Genomic DNA, 18,538 nt, shown 5'->3' with positions numbered 1-18,538 from the left:
GTGCCGTCTGTCTCGGGCAGGCCCACGCGGCGGTGGTAGTGGTGCCGTGCCGTCTGCCTTGGGCAGGCCCACGCGGTGGTGGTGCTGTGACATCTGTCTCGGGCAGGCCCACGCGGTCGTGGTGCCGTGCCGTCTGTCTCAGGCAGGCCCACGTGGCGGTGGTAGTGGTGCCGTGCCGTCTGCCTTGGGCAGGCCCACGCGGTGGTGGTGGTGCTGTGACATCTGTCTCGGGCAGGCCCACGCGGTCGTGGTGCCGTGCCGTCTGTCTCAGGCAGGCCCACGTGGCGGTGGTGCCGTGACGTCTGCTGTCTCAGCGGCAGGGAGAACACTGCTATGCAAGTCTGATTAAGTTGTTTTTTTTTTTTTTTTAAAGCTTATTTATTTGAAAGGTGGAGCAAAAGAGATTTTCCATCCACTGGTTCGTGCCTCAAATGTTCACAACGGCTGAGGCTGGGCCAGGCCAAAGCAGGAGTGTGGGACTCCATCCAGGTCTCCGCCTGGGTGGCAGGGGCCCAGGTGCTGCCCCGCAGGGTGCCCGTCGCTGGGATTTCAGCCGGGCACGCCGGCACGGCAGTGGGTGTTCGGGTGTTCAAGCAGCAGCTTTGCCTGTACCCCCTGTCTCTCTGCCGTGTTGCTGACGTGCCTGCGCCCTGCAGACCAGCACTGGCCCTGCTTGAGCCCGCGTGAGGACCCAGCGGCAGCCCCGTGGCTGGAACCGGCTCTGCTGGCCCGGGAGGGAGCAGCTTTTCTCCCGGAGGCCTCCCCTGGCTGTTGGCTTCCTGTGCCCCCGGAAGCCGGGTGCGCCGATGCCGAGTGCCGTGAGTTAACGTGCCTGCTGTGAGCAGTGCGGGCTTCTGCACGGTACGTGTGTCTTACCACACGCTCGCAACGAGGCAGTGCCTGCCGCTCACCAGCCGCTGTGGTCTGCTGACCGGTGACAGCCCTTCCACGCGGCTGCGACACTGCGGCAGCTTTAACCTAGCCCTGACACCCGGGGTTGTAGTGTGCCTTCGTACTGATGATCTCAAGACAACCGCAAAAGTATTGCTTTTGCATATCCCCACCTCCATATTACCCTAAAAGGACTACGTTCCTAAGAAACAAATTGCCTTAATTTCTCTAAATATTCAAAAACAGAAAGAACAGAAGGCAACTCGATATTCATAAAATGAGAAGTGGTAGGTTTTCCTTTAGTTCCTTTTTAAATAAAATTTTAGATTTCTTTCCTTTTTTAAAAAAAATTTATTATTTGAAAGGCAGTTAGAAAGAGAGAGAGAGAGAGAGAGAGAGAGAGAGAGAGAGGTCTTCCATCCGCTGGTTCACTCCCCAAATGGCTGCAACAGCTGGAGCTGCGCCGATCAGGAGCCAGGAGCTTGTCTCTGGGTCTCCCACGTGGTGCAGGGGCCCAGGGACCTGGGCCATCTCCCACTGCTCTCCCAGGCCACAGCAGAGAGCTGGATCGGAAGTGGAGCGGCCAGGACTAGAACTGGCGCCCATATGGGATGCCAGCACTGCAGGTGGCGGCTTTACCCGCTACACCACAGCGCCGGCCCCTGTTTTCATTGATTTTCAGCTCAAGACTATTCTATATTCATGACAACATTCCCTGTGCCTACAACAGACTTTGGCACACACGAGGGAAAAAGCTACTCAGCGGCTTTTCCGGTGGACAGGAGCACGAGTGGTCAGTATCTGGATTACTGCCTTCACTGGCACAGGCAGGTGACCTGACCCCTCCCGGCTGGTAAAGCACCGAGCTTCCTGTTCCAGCAAGGGCTGCTTAGTTGGCGAGAGACCTCCAAACATGTCTATTTCAACTTCAAGACATAACAAAGTCTTTAAATACAACCGGTTTGTTGTCAAAACTGGTTTTGGGTTAGGGTTAGGGTTAGCCTTCCAAGTCAGCCACTCTGCACAAGGGATGTGACAGCTCAAAGACGAGCACTGGGGGTGGGGGGCCGGCGCTGTGATGTGGCAGGTGAAGCCGCTGCCTGCAGTGCCCGCATCCCCTACGGGCGCTGGTTCGAGGCCCGGCGACTCCACTCCGATCCAGCTCTCTAAACAGGTGCAGGCGGCGACCCCGGCGCCCACCAGGGACCAGCTGTGCTGACTCTGCAGGCCCAGAGCCCGGCTCCGAGCTGGCCTGGCCTGCTGGCCTGGGCCGCAGAGCCCCTACTCCGGCCTCCGGTGCACAGCTCCAGCCGCTGGAAGAGGCCCCGCCACCGCGCCGCACCTCTGGCGGGGTACACGCTCCCCAGGTTTATTTAGATTTTTTTTTCGTTTTTCGAATTTGAAGGGCAGAGAAAGAGAGCCCGGCAGAGATCGCCACCCCCAGGCTGACTCCCCAAGTGCTGAGCCAGCAGCTGCAGGCGGGTCTCGCGTGGGAAGCCGGCGTGCGACACTGCAGTGAGCGCTGCCGGCTCCCAAGCGGCACCCTAGCCGCCACGCCGGGCTCCTAGGAGGAGTGCTGGAGAGGCACAGACCTCCACGCTCGGCATCAGGTCTGGGGGTCTGGGCTGGGGTCGCAGGATCCTGCAGGGTCGCACACGGCCGGAGCCGGCGCCCGGGTCCAGGACTTGCCAGCTGTGCTGTGAAGGCCGGACGGTCCCCAGGCGTCCATCCTCGTCCGCTCTCAGGTCCGGCGCTGACACGTTTCTGGAACCAGAGGTGGCGACCGGGCGGCTCAGCACAGGCACAGGCCCGGCACCGAGCGATAGCGGCCTGCGGCGGAGCCCCGCCCACCTCAGCTCCGCCCCCGCTCGCCTGAGCTCCGCCTCCGCCCTGCCCCCGTCCCGCCTCAGCTCCGCCTCCGCTTCAGCTCCGCCTCCGCCTGAGCTCCGCCCCACTTCAGCTCCGCCCCGTCCCGCCTCAGCTCCGCCTCCGCCTGAGCTCCGCCCCACTTCAGCACCGCCCCGCCCCGCCTCAGCTCCGCCTCCGCCTCTGTCTAAGCCCCGCCCCCGCCTCAGCCCCGCCCCTGCCCCTCGCTTCACCTCCTCTTTCTGGTCCCCGCCTCAGCTCCGCCTCCGCCCTGCCCCCGTCCCGCCTCAGCTCCGCCTCTGCTTCAGCTCCGCCTCCGCCTGAGCTCCGCCCCACTTCAGCTCCGCCCCGTCCCGCCTCAGCTTTACCTCCGCCTCTGTCTCAGCCCCGCCCCCGCCTCAGCCCCGCCCCTGCCCCTCGCTTCGCCTCCTCTTTCTGGTCCCCGCCTCAGCTCCGCCCCGCCCGGCCCCGCCTCCGCTGCAGTGCGCCTGCGCAGAGAGCTTCCCGGGCTCTGGCTGGACCGCGGTGGTCGCTATCTCGGCGCGCTCCGGCGTCATGGCTCAGCCACCTCCCGACGTGGAGGGGGACGACTGTCTCCCTGAGTACCGCCACCTCTTCTGCCCGGACCTGCTCCGGTGAGCCCGGCGCAGAGAGGACCTGGGACCGTGGGGCGGGCGGGGCGCGCGGGGCGCGCGGACCGGTGTCCGGCAGCCCTGGGGACCGCGGCGGGCCGGGGGCCGCCTCGGCTCTCTCCACGGAGCATGTCGGGTTGGAAGCAGTGTTCCCCAGGAAGCCTGGAAGGCCCGGCCGTTTCGTGGAAGCCCTGCGTGCGTCTCGCCACGGGGCTGGGTCAAAGTGCCAGTGGAGGGCCAAAGTCCTGCGCTGGCCGCCAGCCGCCTTCGACTTACCTATTGGGAAGGCAGAGTGCCAGAGGGAAGTGGAGACTCTGCGTTGGCCAGTTCGCTTCCCAAATGGCAGCATCGGCCGAAGCCAGGAGCCTGGGCGGGTCTCCCCGGGGGTGCAGGGGCCCAAGCACTTGGGACGCCGGGCGCTGGCAGGGAGCCGGATGGGAAGCGGAGCAGCCGGGGCTCGAATGAGCACCCCACTTAGTCTGGCACGGCGCCGCCCAGCGGGGGCCTTCGTAAGGAGCCTTCTTCCTGTCTCAGGGATCAGGTGGCCTTCATCACGGGTGGTGGCTCCGGGATCGGGTTCCGGATCGCGGAGGTTTTCATGCGGTAAGTAGACGTGGCGGTCCCTCCCCGACCCTGGCTTCGAGCTGGGCAGGGTGCAGCGGGGAGGGTTAGGGGTCTGGTGCCTTAGTGGGTCGGGGAGGCGGCCAATGCTGCTCTGAGGTCGGCTGGGACTCTGGGTTCTCCCTGACATCACTGGGGACTGAGCCCTGGCCTTGGAGCTGCGGCACTCTTGAGACACAAGTTCTGTGCCCTCGGGCTGGGGTCTGCCACTCGTCCCTCACCGCGCAGAGGCCTGGCGCTAGGAGGCGCCCGCTGTGGCCCCCGGGGCCCCTGCTTTTCGTATGTCAGAGCTTTCGGGACTCCTCTGTCCCTGGGCCGCCGTCCGTCCAGCAGATGGTTCTGTGCGTGGCCACCGCACTCAGGCTGCTCCAGAGTTGGGTGGGACGGTGAGTTTCCTGCGAGATGGTTGGGCAGTGGGAGCTGTGAGGCTGAGTTTGTCAGGAGGTGGGCAGGCGAGCACCCTGAGTGGGCCTCTGTGGGTGGGGCTCACCGGGGCACCCAGGAGGCCCTGTGCAGCTCTCGGGCCTGGTGTTGGTGGCCCACAGCCACCCTGTGGTGTGCGTGTGTGTTGGCACTGGCATGCTTGTGTGGCTGACACTGCTCGAACAGCCTAGCCCGAAGACCTGGAACGCGTGGCCAGCCCCGCCCAGCCCCTGTGCCTCTGCCGCCCTGCCTGCAGCCCTGGCTGTGCTCCCACCTAAGGCCCTTTGGGGGAGCCCTGCTCGGAGCGCCCGGCGGCGTCCTCACGCCCTGTGTCTGGTTTTGCAGGCATGGCTGCCACACAGTCATCGCCAGCAGGAGCCTGCCGAGAGTGTTGACGGTGAGAGGGCCTCTCCTGTGGCCATCCACGGGCAGCTGTGGGCGTCCTGAGCCTGGGCTGGGAGGTCCCGAGACCCAGGAGTTGGTGATGCCCGGATGTGCTCCTCTCTCAACCGTGGAACCTCAGAGTGGCCTCCGGGAGACACCTTGGCTTTTTAAGAACTCAAATTATTGGGTCCTGTAGGCCTTCGGATTGGGGTGGTGTGGCCCCAGGAGAGGTCTCTCTGGGCTCTTCAGAATTATGAAGCTGGCCCACAAGGTTTGGGAACAGGTTGGCCTCTCTGGTCACTGCTGGTCTTGGCAGGGACTGGGAGTCAGCTAGAATAGCCGCTGATGGTGTCCCGAACTTTGCGGCAGGTGGCAGGTGGGCGTAGAGAGCACAGGATGTCCTGACGAACGTCCAGCAGGGCTCGTGCCCCAGGGAGTGGCCTCCCCAGCCCTGAGGCTCTGGGGGACCTTGGATGGGTCATTCTCAGCTGACTCAGAAAGCCCATCGTCCGGGCCAGGCCGCTGGGCTGGCCTCCACCGCTCTTCCTGTCCGCCTTCCAGGCTGCCAAGAAGCTGGCCGCTGCCACCGGCCGGCGCTGCTTGCCTCTGTCTGTGGACGTCCGAGATGCCCCAGGCGTCATGGCTGCCGTGGACCAGGCTCTGCAAGAGTTTGGCAAAGTCGACATTCTCGTTAACTGTGAGTCGGCCAGGGGCTTCTGAAGGGCCAGCAGTGCCCTGACCCTGGCGCTGGGGTAGGGTCTGGCCCAGAGAGCCTCGGCGCCTGCCCCAGGCTCAGCTGCACCTGTTCCATCCGTGTGCCTGGCTCTGGCCTGTATCTCAGGCTTGCTGTTTTTGGGTGATCAGTCAACAGAGCCTCAGCTGCAGTAGGTGCCCTACAAGCAGCTAAATGCGAGTCAGGACGCCTGTGTCCTGAACGTCTCTGTTACAGTAACGACCACTACAGGGCCCTCGTGGTGGTGAAGCTGGTGAAGCCGCCTTTGGCATCCCCATGCCATCTCTCAGTGCCAGTGAGACCTGGCGCCTCCGTCTCCAACCCCGCTTCCTACTAACACCTGGGAAGGCAGCGGATGATGGCCCGGATGAACAGTTTAAATAAAGGGATGGGTGGGCCGTTAAGACCCTGCTTGGGATGCCTGCCTCCCGTCTTGGAGTGCCTGGGCTCACGTGTGGGCTCTGCTCCTGACTCGCTTCCCAGCGGTGCGCATGCAGGCATGCACCAGGTGATGGCCTGCATAGGAGATCTGGATTCATTTCCTGGCCCTTGACTTTGGTTTGGCCCAGCCCTGGCTATTGTAGGCATTTGTAGGGTGAACCAGTGAAAGGAAAATTTGTCTCTGTCTCTTCTCTTTCATCCTATATGGGCACTGGGTTCTAGACCCGGCTGCCCCTCTTCCAGGCCAGCTCTCTGCTGTGGCCCGGTAGGCAGTGGAGGATGGCCCAGGTGCTTGGGCCCTGCACCCCATGGGAGACCAGGAGAAGCACCTGGCTCCTGGCTTCGGATCGGTACAGCTCCAGCTGTGGCGGCCATTTGGGGAGTGAACCAACAGAAAGAAGACCTTTCTCTCCATCTCTCTCACTGTCTGTAAACTCTGTCAAATAAGTAATCACTTTTTTTAAATACAGATTTACAGAATACTTAAACAGGTAGTACATGGAATTCCACATACCCATGCCATAGTTTCCCCTATTCCCCCTCCCCCCCCTCCCCTCCCCTCCCCTCCCTTCCCTTCCCTTCCCTTCCCTTTCCTTTCCCTCTTTCTCTAAGATTGATTTATTTGTTGAAGAAGAGGTAGAGAAAGAGAGGTATCTTCCATCAGCTAGTTCATGCCTCAGATGGTTGCAATAGCCAAGTCAGGCTGAAGCCAGGACCCAGGAACTCCATCCTGGTCTCCCACATGGGTGGCAGGGACCCAAGTACGTGGGCCATCACCTGGTTCCTTTTCGAGTACGTCAGCAGGAAGCTGGATCAGAAGCAGAGCGGCCGGGACTTGAACTGGCGCTCCAGTACGGATGCAGGCATCCCAAGCAGTGGTCCCACCCCGCGCGCCACGCTGACTCCAGTGACTCCTCTTCTCAGCATCTTGTATGTGTTGAGTGAGTGAACCAGTGCTGTGTTATTAACTGTAGCCCGCAGCTGACGTTCAGGTGCCCTCTTTGCTAGAACTTCCCTTTGAAAGCGTCCTGTTTTTAGCTCCCTGGGCTAAGAGCACTGCAGCTGGGTTGGTGAGGACAGAGATGTGATCTCTCAGTTCTAGGACTTAAGAAAATCTAGAATCAGGGCATTGGCAAGCGGTGTGCTCTCTGGGGCTCCAGGGGAGACTGTCCTGTGTCTTTCTTTCAATTATTTATCGGAGACAGAGAGAGCGAGCGAGCGAGAGCTCCCATTCACTAGTTCATTCCCTAAATGCTTAAATGGCCAGGGCTGGCCTGGGCCAAAGCTGGGGGTCAGAAATGGTGTCCAGGTCTCCCAGGTGGTGGCAGGACCAGGTGCAGGTCCCGCGCCATCACCACTGCAGGCGGTGCAGGTCCCGCGCCATCACCGCTGCCTCCCACTGTGCAGGAGCGGGGGGCTGCGCAGGAGCCCATCCAGATACTCAGGCACACTCCCACGGCACTCACGGGCGGCCCACCCTTGACTCCGTCCTGCCTGTGGCCTGTGGCCTGTGGCCTGGGCTTGGCTTCCACCATGGCCGATGCTGCTTGGCATTTCTGGGCTCGTGGACAAAGCACTGCACTGACCGTGTACACCTGGCGTTCTGTGTGTCCTTGTGCCCCCACAGCCCCACCCCTGTCCTTGTGTCCCCCACAGCCCCTCCCCCGCGTCCTGTGCCCCTCACAGCCCCTCCCCCGTGTGTCCTTGTGTCCCCCACAGCCCCTCCCCCGCGTCCTGTGCCCCTCACAGCCCCTCCCCCGTGTGTCCTTGTGTCCCCCCACAGCCCCTCCCCCATCCTTGTGTCTCCTCACAGCTCCTCCCCCATGTCCTGTGTCCCCTCACAGCCCCTCCCCCGTGTGTCCTTGTGCCCCCACAGCCCCTCCCCCGTCCTTGTGTCCCCTCACAGCCCCTCCCCCACGTCCTGTGTCCCCCCACAGCCCCTCCCCCGTGCGTCCTTGTGTCTCCTCACAGCCCCTCCCCCCCATCCTGTGTCCCCTCACAGCCCCTCCCCATGTCCTGTCTCCTCACAGCCCCTCCCCCACGTCCTGTGTCCCCCCACAGCCCCTCCCCCACGTCCTGTGTCCCCTCACAGCCCCTCCCCCGCGTCCTGTGTCCCCCCACAGCCCCTCCCCCACGTCCTGTGTCCCCTCACAGCCCCTCCCCACGTCCTGTGTCCCCCCACAGCCCCTCCCCCACGTCCTGTGTCCCCTCACAGCCCCTCCCCACGTCCTGTGTCCCCTCACAGCCCCTCCCCTGTCCTGTGTCCCCCCACAGCCCCTCCCCCACGTCCTGTGTCCCGTCACAGCCCCTCCCCCACGTCCTGTGTCCCCCCACAGCCCCTCCCCCGTGTGTCCTTGTGTCCCCTCACAGCCCCTCCCCCACGTCCTGTGTCCCCCCACAGCCCCTCCCCCGTGCGTCCTTGTGTCTCCTCACAGCCCCTCCCCCACGTCCTGTGTCCCCTCACAGCCCCTCCCCCGCGTCCTGTGTCCCCCCACAGCCCCTCCCCCACGTCCTGTGTCCCCTCACAGCCCCTCCCCCGCGTCCTGTGTCCCCTCACAGTCCCTCCCCCACGTCCTGTGTCCCCTCACAGTCCCTCCCCCACGTCCTGTGTCCCCTCACAGCCCCTCCCCCACGTCCTGTGTCCCGTCACAGCCCCTCCCCCACGTCCTGTGTCCTGTCACACTGCCTTCTGTGTGCTCCTCTTGTGAGAACATCAGTTACTGGGTTGTCCCCCCCAATTCTGTGTCCCCACCCAGTTGATGACGTCAGTGAAGACCCAAACATGGCCGCCAGGGTTAGGCTGCTGCGTTTCTTTGGGGGACGGAATTCTGTCGCGTCGTGTTTCTCAGGAAACACCCCAACTCCTTCCCTGTCCGTGAGGCCCACCCCGGGGGCCCTTTAACCCTGAACTTCCGGGAGGGGGCTGGTCACTCGTTGGCCCTCCGTCAGGGCCGCTGCCCAGTGGTGTGGCTTCTTCGCAGGGCCCTGGCACTGTTTGTCTGCTCTGCAGGTGCGGCCGGAAACTTCCTGTGCCCCGCCGGCGCGCTGTCCTTCAACGCCTTTAAGACCGTCATCGACATCGACACCATCGGCACCTTCAACGTGTCTCGCGTGCTCTACGAGAAGGTCTTCCAGGTGGGTGTCCTCCAGGCGGGTGTCCTGGCGGGGCCTCTGCTGGCCGTCTCCAGGCGGGTGTCCTCCTGGCGGGGCCCCCGCTGGCCGTCTCCAGGCGGGTGTCCTCCTGGCGGGGCCCCCGCTGGCCGTCTCCAGGCGGGTGTCCTGGCGGGGCCCCTGCTGGCCGTCTCCAGGCGGGTGTCCTCCTGGCGGGGCCCCTGCTGGCCGTCTCCAGGCGGGTGTCCTCCTGGCGGGGCCCCCGCTGGCCGCCGACTCACCACCTCATCCCCGTGCCTTGCAGAACCGCGGTGGGGTGATCGTGAACATCACCGCGACCCTGGGTCTGCGGGGGCAGGTGCTCCAGGTGCACGCAGGCTCTGCGAAGGCGGCTGTGGGTACGGACGCCCCGGGTCTGCCCGCCTGGTTCCCTGACCGTCTCTGGGGCTGGCAATCTTCAGACTAGGCAGTGGAGAGGCCTGGCCTTGGTCCTGAGCCGCCCGGCAGGCAGAGGAACCCGCATTTCTCCCCATGTTCCCTCTTTCCTGCAGATGCCATGACACGGCACTTGGCGGTGGAGTGGGGGCCCCGGCACGTCCGCGTAAACAGCCTCGCCCCAGGCCCCATCAGCGGCACAGAGGGGTTACGGCGACTTGGTGAGACTCCTGGGCACCCGGTGAAGCGTCCCAAAGCCAGCAGGGTGTGTGGAGAAGCCTGTCGCTGTTGTTCGGGCTTGGTGATGCTAATGGGGCCATCACCTTTCCCAGCGTGGCTCAGGGAAGGAGCTGGCTGGTGGAGGGCCCGGGGTCCTAGGGCTCAGCGGGGCCTGAGCCTCCTGTGCTCCTCTAGGCGGGCCCCAGGCCGGCAGGAGCACCAGCGTCCCTGCGATCCCGCTGCAGCGGCTGGGGAACAAGACGGAGGTGGCCCACAGCGCGCTATACCTGGCCAGTTCCCTGTCGTCCTATGTGACCGGAGCCATGCTGGTGGTGGACGGCGGGGCATGGCTGACGCTGCCAAACCAGGCCAGGGGGCAGGTGGACTCTGCACCGCTCGCTAAGCTCTAGGTGAGGTGGGTGCCTCGCCACCCATGCCTCTTTGGGTGCTGCTGCTATGGAAGCATAGGGACCTCCTGCTCACTGCGGCCCCGGCGTGGACAGACATCCCCTCCAGGCTGTGCAGGACGTGGGGGCCAGCGCCACACGGCTTTCCCAAGGACCCTGGCTTCTGCCCGCGGTCCTGGCAGTGCTGGACATGCAGCGAGTGGTATCCGGCAGAACCCCTCTAGGGGATCTTCTGCGTGCCCGTGCCCTTGTCCTTGTCCGTCAGCGGGCACAGCTGAGCACTGACCCGAGTCTAGCGTCCAGCAGCACTTCCTGTGCCGCGGCTGCAGCTGCTGAGCAGGAGTGACCAGTGAGCCCCGCCCGCCCGCCCACCTGCCCCCCTGCCCGCCCGCCCACCCGCCCGCCTGCCCCCCTGCCCGCCCGCCGCCCGCCCACGGGCTGTCCCAGCACAGCTGCTACAGTCTTGTTCCGAAACCACGTTTTCTTTTTTCGAAAGAACATCTTTTTGCTATAAAAATACCTGTTCGTTGGACTTAGCAAAAGTCTTTAGAAGACAAAGGCTGATTCCAAGATTCCCTGGAGGGGTGGGCCTCTGTCGCCGTGGTTGGGACAGCTGCGTCTCACACTGTCGTTCCTGCGTTCACGCCTCAGGCAGCAGAAGGCGGTGGCTCAGGCGTGTGGCCCGGACGCCCTCACGGAAGGAGACCCAGACAGAGCGCCCGGCTCCCGGCTCCAGCGGCGCCCGGCTCTGCGGGCACTGAGGGAGCACACCGGCCTTGGAGGTACCTGTCATTGAAATAAACAATCACTGCTGAGCTCATCATGTAGACGCAGCAGGTGTATTTCTTTCTTTTTCTATGACATTTAGGAAACTCGGAGCCCCAGGCAGGTACCTACTGGTCTGGGGGAGGCCCCGTGCCTCCTGCCTGCTCTGTGAACTCAGCCCTGGCATCTGCACACGGACATGGGGGCCAGCGTGGTCTCCGTCCTCCTGATCGGGAGGAGGGCGCCTGACTGACACCGTGCTCCCTGACACGCCTCTTGCTGTCCTCCCACCTCTCCGTCCTGATCGGGAGGAGGGCGCCTGACTGCACACCGTGCTCCCTGACACGCCTCTTGCTGTCCTCCCACCTCTCCGTCCTCCTGATTGGGAGGAGGGCGCCTGACTGACACCGTGCTCCCTGACACACCTCTTGCTGTCTTCCCACCTCTCCGTCCTCCTGATTGGGAGGGCGCCTGACTGACACCGTGCTCCCTGACACGCCTCTTGCTGTTTTCCCACTGTTCCAGACTCAGATGTGTTCAGTTTCACTTGCTGTGAAAGAGGAGACAAAGTTGGTATCTGGGTGGAGTTCCTGAGCTGTGGACAGGTGACAGGTGCAGCCGGGTTACCTGTGTGGGAGTGTCAGAGTGGTGCACATATAACTGTCACCAGCAGTCCTATGGCCATCACACTATAGCTGAGGCTTTAGCCAAGGTCCTTGTTCTGCCTGTGACCACCATGACCATGTCCACAGCATGCCCATGTCTACCCTGGAGTCTGCACAAGGCCTCTGGGGGTCTCGACAAACAAGACTGAAACGTGCAGCCACATGGGGTCCGGGGTTCTTGGGCTAGTGGTTACACCTGAGTCACGTCGGAGTACCTGGGGCTGCCGCCTGCTGCCGCTTCCTAGATCCTGGGTGGCAGTGGTGAGACCTCCGGCGATCGGTCCCTGCCCCTCATGGGGACCTGCACTGACTTCGTGGCTCCTGCCTCTGGCCCCTAGCTGTGTCTTGCCACTGTGGGCACTTGGGGAGTGGATCAGTTAATGGGGAGCTCTCTGCCACCCGAATAAATAAGAATTCAGAACAAAGCAACAGGAACACAAACGTGAGTGGCTCTCTGAGACACCACACCAGTGTGCCTGCGGGGCTGTCCTGCGTCTGGGACGCGGGGCCAGAGCGACCCAGGGCTCAGACCTGAGAGGTTTGGGAACCCTCTGAGCCGTCCACAGCTCTGTCACTGGCTCCTGCCTACTTCCGCCCTGAGGGCTGGTGCTGGCAGAGGCTTCGCTAGAAAGTCATCCTGGAGCCTGACTCCTGCCCTCCCCAGCTTCCCTTGCCGACAGAAACGCCCTGGTTCCCTGTGCAGCTGGTGAGGGGGTTGGGCCCCCCCAGGAGAGGCTGCAGCCCTGGGCAAAGCCTCTTTTGAGCAGTGCACCCCTGGAATGAACCAGAAAGCCAGGGGTGCTTTTGGGAAGACGCCCTGTTTATTCCCTCAGTTTCCTGTGTATCCTCCTCAAAGCGACAGGAGTTAGCAGCCTGGGTCTTGGTGCTCCAGGGAAAACCTGCTCTCCCTGTTTGAGGACCCCAGGTCACCAGGCCTGCCCGGGCCAGTGATGGCCTGTGAGCTCCTGACTGATCCCGAGCCGAGCCCCGGCGAGCAGCATGGGGCGAGGCCCCGCTCTGCGAGGAGCTGGCACTTTGCTCGCGGTTCCGTCAGCCGGTGCAGCACTCAGTGCGCTTGAGACCCTTCAGCTCGCAGCCCAGCAGGTGCGTGAGACCCCAGGGTCATCCCAGCGGAGCACCCAGCTGCTGTGTAAAGCTCACAGACCAGAGTGGTGGGGCCACGGCCACCAGCTGAGGACGCAAACGGAAAAGTCCCGAACCTTGGAAACAGTTGCCAGGCGCCGTGGGAGGGAGGCGGAGGTGGCGCTGAGATCTGTGGAAGCGCCAGAGACGGGCTGTGGACCAGCCCTGCTGTTCTCCCGGGGAAGTGGCCCCGGGCTTGCCTGCCAGCCATGACAAGGCTCTGCTGCCTCTGAAGACGGTGGGAACACTGCCCCGTAATGGGGCTTGGGTAAGAGAAATAAATAGATAAATAAGAAAATAAGTGAAGGCCACCTGGCGAGACTCACTGGCGTGCTGGAAGCAGGTCCCCAGGCAGCCGCCGCCTGCTGCACACACACAGTGAAGATACCTGCTCCCCTGCACCGTACCTGGCTGCAAAAAACTGCTTTGCTCTGGCACAGCCACTGGCCCAGGATGCTGGCCTGCAGGCCTAGAATGGCCGCTGTGGGCTCTGTGGTTGCAGGTGCGCCCAGCGGGTGCCATCTGCCCAGCGCCGAGGCCGGGGAAGACAGGAGAGCAGAAGGGCCAGGTGTGTGCAGAGAGGCCGGCAGTGCCGTCGGTCCCGCCGGGCTCTGGTGGCAAAGAACTGGGCTGTGCGATTCAAAGCAGCAGTCTCTCCCTCTGGGCGGGTGATGCGGACGCGGGGACAGCTGCGCTCCCAGTGCCTGTCATCCCCCGCTCTCTGCTGCCTCCAGCTCCCTCCACGCAGCCCTGGGCGCAGTGAGGCCTCAGGCACTCGGACCCCTGCCACCCACGCGGGAGACCTGGATGGAGTTCCCGCTCGGCCTGACCCAGCCTGGTTCTGGCTGTCGCAGGCATCTGGGGAGTAAGCCAGTGGAATGGGCGCTCACTCTGTCTCTACCTCTCAAATTAGTTTTTAAAGGTTTATTGATTTGAAATGGAGAATTAGAGAAAGAACCTTCATCTGCTAATTCACTCCGCAAATGGCCACACTGCCAGGGCTGGCCAGGCCGCAGCCGGGAGCTCAGAATTCTTCCCGGTCTCCCATGCAGGCCATCTGCTGCACAGGCACGCTGGCAGGAAGCTGGACCAACAGCAGAGCGGGACTCCAGCCCAGAGATCCGAGTCCCAGGGAGCTGGGGAGCCCACAGGAAAGCTAGGAGACAGTAGACAGCGCCCAAAGATGTCGTGAGAAACACTGTCAGAAATACGGAGAATGGGGCCGGCGCTGTGGCACAGCAGGTTAAGCTGCCGTCTGCAGTGCTGGCAGCCCATATGGGCGCCGGTTTGAGTCCCATCTGCTCCACCTCTGATCCAGCTCCCTGCTAAAATGCGCTTGGAAAATCAGTGGGAGATGGCCCTAGTGCTTGGGCCCCTGCACCCCCATGGGAGATGGGCATGAAAGCCCTGGCTCCTGGCTTCGGCCTGGCCCAGCCCCCGCTGTTGCGGCCGTTTGGGGAGTGAACCAGCATACGGAAGATTTCTCTCTCTTTCCTTTTCTCTCTCGTCTGTAACTCTTTCAAATAAATAAATAAATAAATATTTAAAAAACAAAAGAAATATGGAGAATCACTCTGCAAGTGACTTGGACATGTTTGCCCAGTGGGAAGGGAGTGACAGGAGTCAGATCTGTCTTCCCTTTTGGGGCTGGTGGGGGGGAGCGCAGGGCCTGGGGGGCGCTGGAGAGACCGCCACCACTGGGAGACGAGGCAGGTGCTGAGAGTGAAATGCTAAAAAAAGAAAGTCATCCAAACCTTGGGCTGAGTCAGAGGAACGAAAGGCCTTACAAACCCGTGTTCTATTTTTACTCTGAGAAATGCATTTTCCCAAATTTGAAGGTGAGAAAAAAAATCCTTCCCCGCTGAATAAAATATCAGTAAACACATGTGGGGCTCTGTGCTGCAGCCACTGACTTTCCTGTAAGTGTACCTATTGAATAGGAAACGTCAGTCTCGTTTTCAAAATTATAAATTAAAAATACTTGGCATGGGCCAGCATTCTGGCATAGTGGGTAAAACCTGTGATGCTGGCATCCCATATGGGTGCCTGTTTAAGTGCCAGCTGCTCCACTTCCACTCCAGATCCCTGCTGATGGCCTGGGAAAGCAGCAGAAGATGGCCCAATACTTGGGCCCCTGCACCCATGTGGGAGACCCGGATGAAGCTCTTGGCACCTGGTTTTCACCTGGCCCAGCCCTGGCTGTTGTGGTCATTTGGGGAGAGAACCAGCCGTTGGAAGATCTTTCTCTCTCTACGTAACTCTTTCAAATAAATAACAAATTTTAAAAAAGCTTGGCAGTTTTTTCTTACAGCTGAATTAGGTATAATTAATGTATGGGTCTGCTTTTGCTACTTGAGGTAAAAGAGCCAACAGGAGCTCACAGTGGGGATACAGGACCAGGGTCCCTGCAGCCTGTGCCCGACGGAGGTGGGACTCAGTAGGAGCTCACAGTGGGGATACAGGACCAGGGTCCCTGCAGCCTGTGCCCGACGGAGGTGGGACTCAGCAGTGGGGATACAGGACCAGGGTCCCTGCAGCCTGTGCCCGACGGAGGTGGGACTCAGCAGCCAAGCAAAAACGGAACTCAAATAGGCAGCCACCCCGTCGTGGCCTAAACACCTCCCCTCAGGCCCAGGACCAGACACCATTGCATGCAGCCTCCACCTTAATCAACAACACGAAACTTGGGCATCTCCATGCTTCCCATTCCGGGGAGACAAATCCTGCTGTATCCATGACAACTGATACAGGATAAGCTGTTCATGGGCAGAACATCTGACTGACATGTGTCTAGCGCTGAGAACCCATCAGCACTGCTTGACAATCGGTCCCAGCCCTGGTAGGACTCCCTCCCCCGTCCCCAACTCCTCAGCCTCACGGGACCACGTGGTGCTGTCACTACGGGTCCCTCTGCACTCCCCAGAATTCCACATAATCATACAACATGTTCTCTTTTCTGTCTGGCTTGAAGATTTTTTTTGAAAAGTAGGAAGTCAGGCCGGTGCCGCGGCTCACTAGGCTAATCCTCTGCCTGTGGTGCCGGCACACCGGGTTCTAGTCCCGGTCGGGGCGCCGGATTCTGTCCCGGTTGCCCCTCTTCCAGGCCAGCTCTCTGCTGTGGCCAGGGAGTGCAGTGGAGGATGGCCCAGGTGCTTGAGCCCTGCACCCCATGGGAGACCAGGAGAAGCACCTGGCTCCTGCCATCGGATCAGCGCGGTGCTGGCCATAGCAGCCATTTGGGGAGTGAACCAATGAAAGGAAGACCTTTCTCTGTCTCTCTCTCACTGTCTGTAATCTCTACCTGTCCAAAAAAAAAAAAAAAAAAAAAGTAGGCAGTCGGAGCTAGACAAACAGGGAGGGAGCTCCCACCCTCTGGCTCAGGCCCAGATGCCAGCAACAGCTGGGGCTGGGTCAGGTGGAAGCCAGGAACCAGCTCAATCCAGGTCTCCCAAGCACTTGTGCCAACACCTGCTGCCTCCAGGGTGCACTGCACAGGGCGCTGGACCTGGGAGGGCACTCCACCAGTGCACCCACCCCCACCCCCCGAGTCTTATGACCTTCTGCACAGGGGCCCTCCACTCACTGGGCTCACTGGTTCTGCAGTGGTGGTCTGGGAGGAATGTGGTTTTGAACGCCCTCTGCTGGTGTTTTCAACACGGATGAAGGAGGCTGTCCATTCAGGGTGGACACTCAGGCCCTGGAGGATGTGGCCAGACACAGGGGCTCCTGTGTGGGAGAAGAGGCCCCGTGAGGAGGGGACACCTGTCAAAAGGTGAGAACTGTAGCTGGTGCCGAGGCTCACTAGGCTAATCCTCCACCTGCGGCACCTGCACCTGAGTTCTAGTCCCGGTCGGGGCGCCAGATTCTGTCCCGGTTGCTCCTCTTCCAGTCCAGCTCTCTGCTGTGGCCCGGGAGTGCAGTGGAGGATGGCCCAAGTGCTTGGGTGCCTGCACCCACATGGGAGACCGGGAGGGGGCGCCTGGCTCCTGGCTTCGGATCGGCACAGAGCACCAGCCACAGCGCGCTGGCTGTAGCAGCCATTTGGGGGGTGAACCAATGGAAAAGGAAGACCTTTCTCTCTGTCTCTCTCTCACTGTCTAACTCTGCCTGTCAAAAACAAACCACAAACAAAAAAACAAAAAAACAAAACAAAACCCAAAGGTGAGAACTGTAGGAAGAGGTGTTGGGCCTGAGAGCCCCCTTTCTCAGGTGCGCATTTCCAGGCTGCTTGGTTGCCCTGCCGCTTCAAACTGAGGCCCCAGCACAGGCTCCGGCAGCACAGGGCCAGCCCTCCCCCTGCTCAGCCTCCCCAGGGTACGCTGGCCCCAGCACAGGCTCCGGCAGCACAGGGCCAGCCCTCCCCCTGCTCAGCCTCCCCAGGGTACGCTGGCCCCAGCACAGGCTCCGGCAGCACAGGGCCAGCCCTCCCCCTGCTCAGCCTCCCCAGGGTACGCTGGCCACCTGCCCCGAAGTGTGTGGACTGAGCTTCTAGCTGCAAGGCGCCCACAAAGCTGGACGAGGGAGGCCCTGCCGCGGCACTCCTGGGAGCCTCCCTGGGAAGGGCTGCTTCACACACCTGCTTTGCTCCTGTGTCTAGGCCCCTTCCTCCACACTCAGAGGAACACAGGTTACTGCCAAATACTTGAACCAGCTGGGCCAGGCATCTGGCCTAATGGTGAAGATGCCAATTAGGATGCCTGCCTCCTTGGGGCTGTGCTGCGGCAGTGGGTCAAGTTGCTGGCTACAACGCCTGCACCCCATGTGGGCACCGGTCCAATTTCCCGCTGCTCCACTTCTGATCCAGCTGCCTGCTGATGGCCTGGGAAAGCAGAAGATGGCCGAGTCCCTAGGCCCCTGCCACCCGTGTGGGAGACCGGGAGGAAGCTCCTGGCTTCGCCCAGTCCTGGCTGTTGCAGACACTTGGGGAGTGAACCAGTAGATGTAAGATCTCTCACTCTGTCTCTCCCTTCTGTAATTCTTTTAAATAAAATGAATAAACCTTAAAAAGTAACAAGATGTCTGCATCCACAGCAGAGTATCTGGGTTTGATTATCACCTGTACGCTTGACACCAGCCTCCTGCTAATCCAGACCCCGGGAAGCAGTGGTGAGCCAGTAAGCGGGTTCCTGCCACCCGTGAAGCTCCTGGCTTCCAGCTTGTTTCTGCCTAGTTCAGGCCACGGTGGGCACTTAGGTTAAGCCACCATGAGATTCCAGCATCCCTTATGGGTGCTGGTTTGAGGCCTGGTTGCTCCACTTCAGGTCTAGCTTCCTGCTAGTGTGCCTGGGAGGGCAGCAGATAGCCTACGTGCTTGAGTCCTTTGCCACCTACAGGAGACCTGGATGAAGTTCCCAGCTCCTGGCTCTGGCCTAGGTAGTTAAGCCACGTGGGAGTTCCTGGCTACTTTGCTGTTGTTGGTAAGATTTGTTGGGCTCCGGCACAGCAGGTTCTAGTCCCGGCCAGGGTGCCGGATTCTGTCCCGGTTGCCCCTCTTCCAGGCCAGCTCTCTGCTGTGGCCTGGGAGTGCAGTGGAGGATGGCCCAAGTGCTTGGGCCCTGCACCCGCATGGAGACCAGGAGAAGCACCTGGCTCCTGGCTTCGGATCAGCGCGGTGCGCCGGCTGCAGCGACCATTGGGGGGCGAACCAATGGAAAAAGGAAGACCTTTCCCTCTGTCTCTCACTGTTCAATCTGTCAAAAAAAAAAAAAAAAAAAAAAAAAAAAAAAAAAAAAAAAAAAGATCTGTTCATTTGGAAGGCAGTTGCGGCGGGAGGAGATACAGAGGGGAGCTTCCATCTGCTGG

At 61.5% G+C, this 18,538-nt stretch overlaps 1 protein-coding gene and 1 long non-coding RNA gene across 13 annotated transcripts; one reads left to right on the top strand and one right to left on the bottom strand.

Moving 5' to 3' along the window:
• Positions 1-3,202: 3,202 nt before the first annotated feature.
• DECR2 (2,4-dienoyl-CoA reductase 2) lies at positions 3,203-10,986 on the top strand. 11 transcript variants are annotated; one of them, XR_011384473.1, is made up of 10 exons: positions 3,203-3,392; positions 3,924-3,992; positions 4,175-4,396; positions 4,779-4,830; positions 5,379-5,514; positions 8,973-9,126; positions 9,407-9,500; positions 9,654-9,758; positions 9,952-10,166; positions 10,815-10,986. XR_011384473.1 is itself a non-coding variant. In XM_070064198.1 (10 exons), the coding sequence occupies exons 1-9, from the start codon at positions 3,313-3,315 to the stop codon at positions 10,164-10,166; spliced, it is 1,098 nt and encodes a 365-aa protein (XP_069920299.1). In that variant the 5' UTR covers positions 3,222-3,312; the 3' UTR covers positions 10,167-10,171; positions 10,815-10,986. The 11 variants fall into 11 exon arrangements, 9 of the variants coding, with proteins under 9 accessions (XP_069920300.1, XP_051698118.2, XP_069920302.1 ...); XR_011384474.1 differs by having other exon boundaries at positions 9,952-10,171; XM_070064198.1 differs by having other exon boundaries at positions 3,222-3,392; positions 9,002-9,126; positions 9,952-10,171.
• LOC138846941 (uncharacterized) lies at positions 8,787-10,824 on the bottom strand. Of its 2 annotated transcripts, none has more exons than XR_011384483.1 (2): positions 10,684-10,824; positions 8,787-10,495 (listed from the first exon to the last, which is right to left on the bottom strand). It is a non-coding gene; the product is annotated as an uncharacterized lncRNA (long non-coding RNA). The 2 variants fall into 2 exon arrangements; XR_011384484.1 differs by having other exon boundaries at positions 8,787-10,492; positions 10,684-10,815.
• Positions 10,987-18,538: the final 7,552 nt, after the last annotated feature.

This window comes from Oryctolagus cuniculus, chromosome 19, assembly GCF_964237555.1.
Source record: "Oryctolagus cuniculus chromosome 19, mOryCun1.1, whole genome shotgun sequence".
Taxonomy (NCBI): Eukaryota; Metazoa; Chordata; class Mammalia; order Lagomorpha; family Leporidae; genus Oryctolagus; species Oryctolagus cuniculus.
This window is presented reverse-complemented; position numbering and strand designations above follow the sequence as displayed.

Bases quoted from the DNA above. Each gene is read 5' to 3' on its own strand.
- DECR2 (XM_070064198.1), top strand. From the start codon at position 3,313: ATGGCTCAGCCACCTCCCGACGTGGAGGGGGACGACTGTCTCCCTGAG. The intron at 4,831-5,378 runs GTGAGAGGGCCT...TCCGCCTTCCAG, and splicing joins GCCTGCCGAGAGTGTTGACG to GCTGCCAAGAAGCTGGCCGC. The intron at 9,759-9,951 runs GTGAGACTCCTG...GTGCTCCTCTAG, and splicing joins AGAGGGGTTACGGCGACTTG to GCGGGCCCCAGGCCGGCAGG.